General features: G+C 52.2%; 1 protein-coding gene across 1 annotated transcript in view; it reads left to right on the top strand.

Annotated features, from left to right (window-relative positions):
- The window catches only part of LOC125481875 (zinc finger protein 771-like), a gene marked incomplete at its 3' end in the record, with an annotated part of 5,466 nt that overhangs the window by 559 nt on the left and 1,612 nt on the right, over positions 1-3,295 (top strand). The window contains exon 2 of the mRNA XM_048593804.1: positions 956-1,087. Within this exon, the coding sequence (XP_048449761.1) occupies positions 1,059-1,087 (29 nt within the window). The remainder of the gene's footprint in view (positions 1-955; positions 1,088-3,295) is intronic.

Raw genomic sequence — 3,295 nt, 5'->3', positions numbered from 1 at the left:
ATGCATTAAATCTGGGAGCAGTGCATTTAGATTGGGACCAATGCATTTGCAGTGGGAGCGGCGCATTTAGAACAGGACCAATGCATTTACAGTGGGAGCAGTGCATTAACTCTGGGAGCAGTGCATTTAGATTGGGACCAATGCATTTAGAGTGGGAGCAACACATTTAGAACGGGACCAATGCATTTGCAGTGGGAGTGGTGCATTTAGATCGGGACCAATGCATTAACTCTGGGAGCGGTGCATTTCGATCGGACCAATGCGTTAACTCTGAGAGCAGTGCATTTAGATTGGGACCAACACATTTACAGTGGGAGCAGTGCATTTAGATCGAGACCAATGCATTTAGAATGGGAGCAACACATTTAGATCGGGACCAATGCATTTGCAGTGGGAGCCGCGCATTTAGTTTGGGACCAATGCATTTGCAGTGGGAGCGGTGCATTTAGATCGGGACCAATGCATTAACTCTGGGAGCAGTGCATTTAGATTGGGACCAATGCATTTAGAGTGGGAGCAACACATTTAGATTGGGACCAATGCATTTACAGTGGGAGCGGTGCATTTAGATAGGGACCAATGCATTTGCAGTGGGAGCGGTGCATTTAGATTGGGACCAAATGCGTTCACACCAGCAGTGGTGCGTTCACACTGGAGGGCAGTGCATTCAGCCCACCAGTGGTGCATATACAGTGGGAGCGGCGCATTTAGATGGGGACCAATGCATTTGCAGTGGGAGTGGTGCGTTTAGATTGGGACCAATGCATTTACTCTGGGAGCAGTGCATTTACTTTGGGACCAGTGCATTCACAGTGGGAGGGATGCATTTAATTGGCAGAAATGCGTTCACACCAGCAGCGGTGCATTCCCACGGGGGAGCTGCGCATTCAGTCGTACAGTGGTGCATTTCCATGGTCGGCGTTTCAACGGGGGATCTTTTTTCTTTCCCGAGCAGGGATCGCCGGCAGCGAGCGGATCGGGGTTGGGGGTGGATCCACGGAGAGCCCGGAGAGGGTCGCGCCAAGGGCTTGAGGGAGGAGGCATCGGGGGCGGGCACCATGGACGGGCACGCCCTTGGAGAAAGCAGGTGAGGGTCCCCCGAGGCTGCGGCACCTGCCCGATTCCCAGGCGCGTGGGGGAGGCGGGAAAGGGGGCCCCCGCCCTAGTGGAGTGAGGCCTCAATGTGAAACACAGGAAGCAGGCCATTCAACCCATTGACTCTGCTCTGCCTTTCGATCATCCTCAACTCCACTCTCATGCCTTTCCCAACCATCACCTTTGATTCCCCTTCCTGATTAAACATCTCCCTCTGTCCCTGTCAGCCCAGCCCCTCTGCGGAAAAGAATTCCACAGATTCGCTCCCCCCTCGGAGAGAAGGAATTCTTCCTCCTTTCCATTTCGGTGGGTGACCCCCTTATTCTGAGATGATACCCCCGCAGGTCCCTGATCTACAATCAGGTCGCCTCTCATTCTCCGAAACTCCGACGAGTACGGGCCCCTACCTACTCAACCTCTTCCCCCTCCGTGAGACGCTCCCCAGGATTAACCTTCCCCGCACTGCCTCCGGTGCCCGGTCTATCTCTGCTTGGATACGGGGCCCCCGAAACTTTTTTTTGTGGTATCCCAGCTACGGTCTGACCAAGCGCCTTGTGTCATTTTAGCCAAAAAAAAAAACCTCTCTGCCTGCTTTTGGACTTCAATCCCTTCGAAATAAAGGCCAACCCTCCACTTGCCCTTCCCTGTTCCTCGCTGAAGTTAGACGCTGGCTTTTTGAGATTCCCAAGTTCCCTCGGCCCCGTAGCTGTCTCTCTCCCTCTAAATACTATTCGGTTCCTCTGGTCTTCCTGCCAAAGCACTGAACCTCACATTTTCCCACCCCCCCCCCCCCCCCCCCCCCCCACAACTCCCCACTATATTCCAAATGTTTGCCCGCTCGCTCAACCGGTCTGTATCCCTCTGTCCCATCCTCAGCTCTTGCCTTCCCTCCTGTTTTTCTCTCATCACCAAACCTGACCACACCTCACTCAAGTCGTTGATAGATTGTAAATAATCGTGGAACGAACATTGATCCCTGCGGGATTCCAGCAGTACAGGTTGCTATCCAGGAAATCCTTATCCCAACTCTCTGTTTTCTAATAGCTAGCCGTTCCTCCATCCAGTATTCCCCCTCCACTCTCTCTTATCAGTGTCACGCCCGTGTTCTTGACCGTCACCCTCAACTCCCTCCACCCCCCACCCCCTCCACCATGGCGACTCCCTGTAACTCAGCCTCAACCACCCCTCGTATCACACGGCTCTCCTTGTCCTGAAAATTCAGGCTCATTCTCAATTCTCCTCCTCCCTGTTAGCTTACAGAACCATTCAGCATGGAAGCAGACCCTTCGGCCCAACTCGTCCATGCTGACCCAGATATCCTAAATTAATCCAGTCCCATTTGCCAGCATTTGGCCCATAAACCCTTTCTATTCACGTCCCCGTCCAGATGCCTTTTAAGTGTTGTAATTGTACCAGCCTCCACCACTTCCTCTGGCAGCTCGTTCCATACACGCACCACCCTCTGTGTGAAAAAGTTGCCCCTCGGCTCCCTTTTTAAGTCTTTCCCCACTCACCTTAAACCTATGCCCCTCTAGTTTTGGACCCCCCCCCCCTACCCTGGGGAGAAAAGCTATCCATGCCCCTCATGATTTTATAAACCTCTGTAGGGTCACCCCCTCAGCCTCCGACGCTCCAAGGAAAATATCCCCAGTCTATTCAGCCTCTCCCTCGAGCTCAAACCCTCCAGTCCTGGCAACGTCCTTGTAAATCTTTTCCACACCCTTTCAAGTTTCACAACACCCTTACTATTAGCAGGGAGACCAGAATTACTTATCCAAATGTCTTTTAAACGTTGAAACTGTACCCACATCCACCACTTCCTCTAGAAGTTCATTCCACACACGAACCAACCTCTGTGTAATAAAATAACCTGCCCTCATGTCCTGTTTAAACCTTTCTTCTTTCACCTTAAAAATCTGCCCCCTAGTCTTGCATTTCCCCCACTTCTGGGAAAATGCCCTTGTCTATTCACCCTATCCAGGCCCCTCATGATTTTAAAAACCTCCTACGCTCCAGGGAAAATAGTCCCAGCCCTCTCCTTATAACTCACACCCTCCCTACCCGGCAAGATCCTGGTAAATCTCTCCTGAAGCCCTCTCTCCAGTTTAATAACATCCTTCCTACAACAGAACTGGGACACAGTTGCTCCAGAAGGGGCCTCACCAACGTCCCTGTACAACCTCAACGTGATGTCCCCGAC

This window comes from Rhincodon typus, unplaced genomic scaffold (genome assembly GCF_021869965.1).
Source record: "Rhincodon typus isolate 14 unplaced genomic scaffold, sRhiTyp1.1 hic_rhity00004000, whole genome shotgun sequence".
In the NCBI taxonomy this organism is placed as follows: Eukaryota; Metazoa; Chordata; class Chondrichthyes; order Orectolobiformes; family Rhincodontidae; genus Rhincodon; species Rhincodon typus.
The sequence above is the reverse complement of the archived record's forward strand: the minus strand, read 5'-3'. Positions and strand labels throughout refer to the sequence as shown.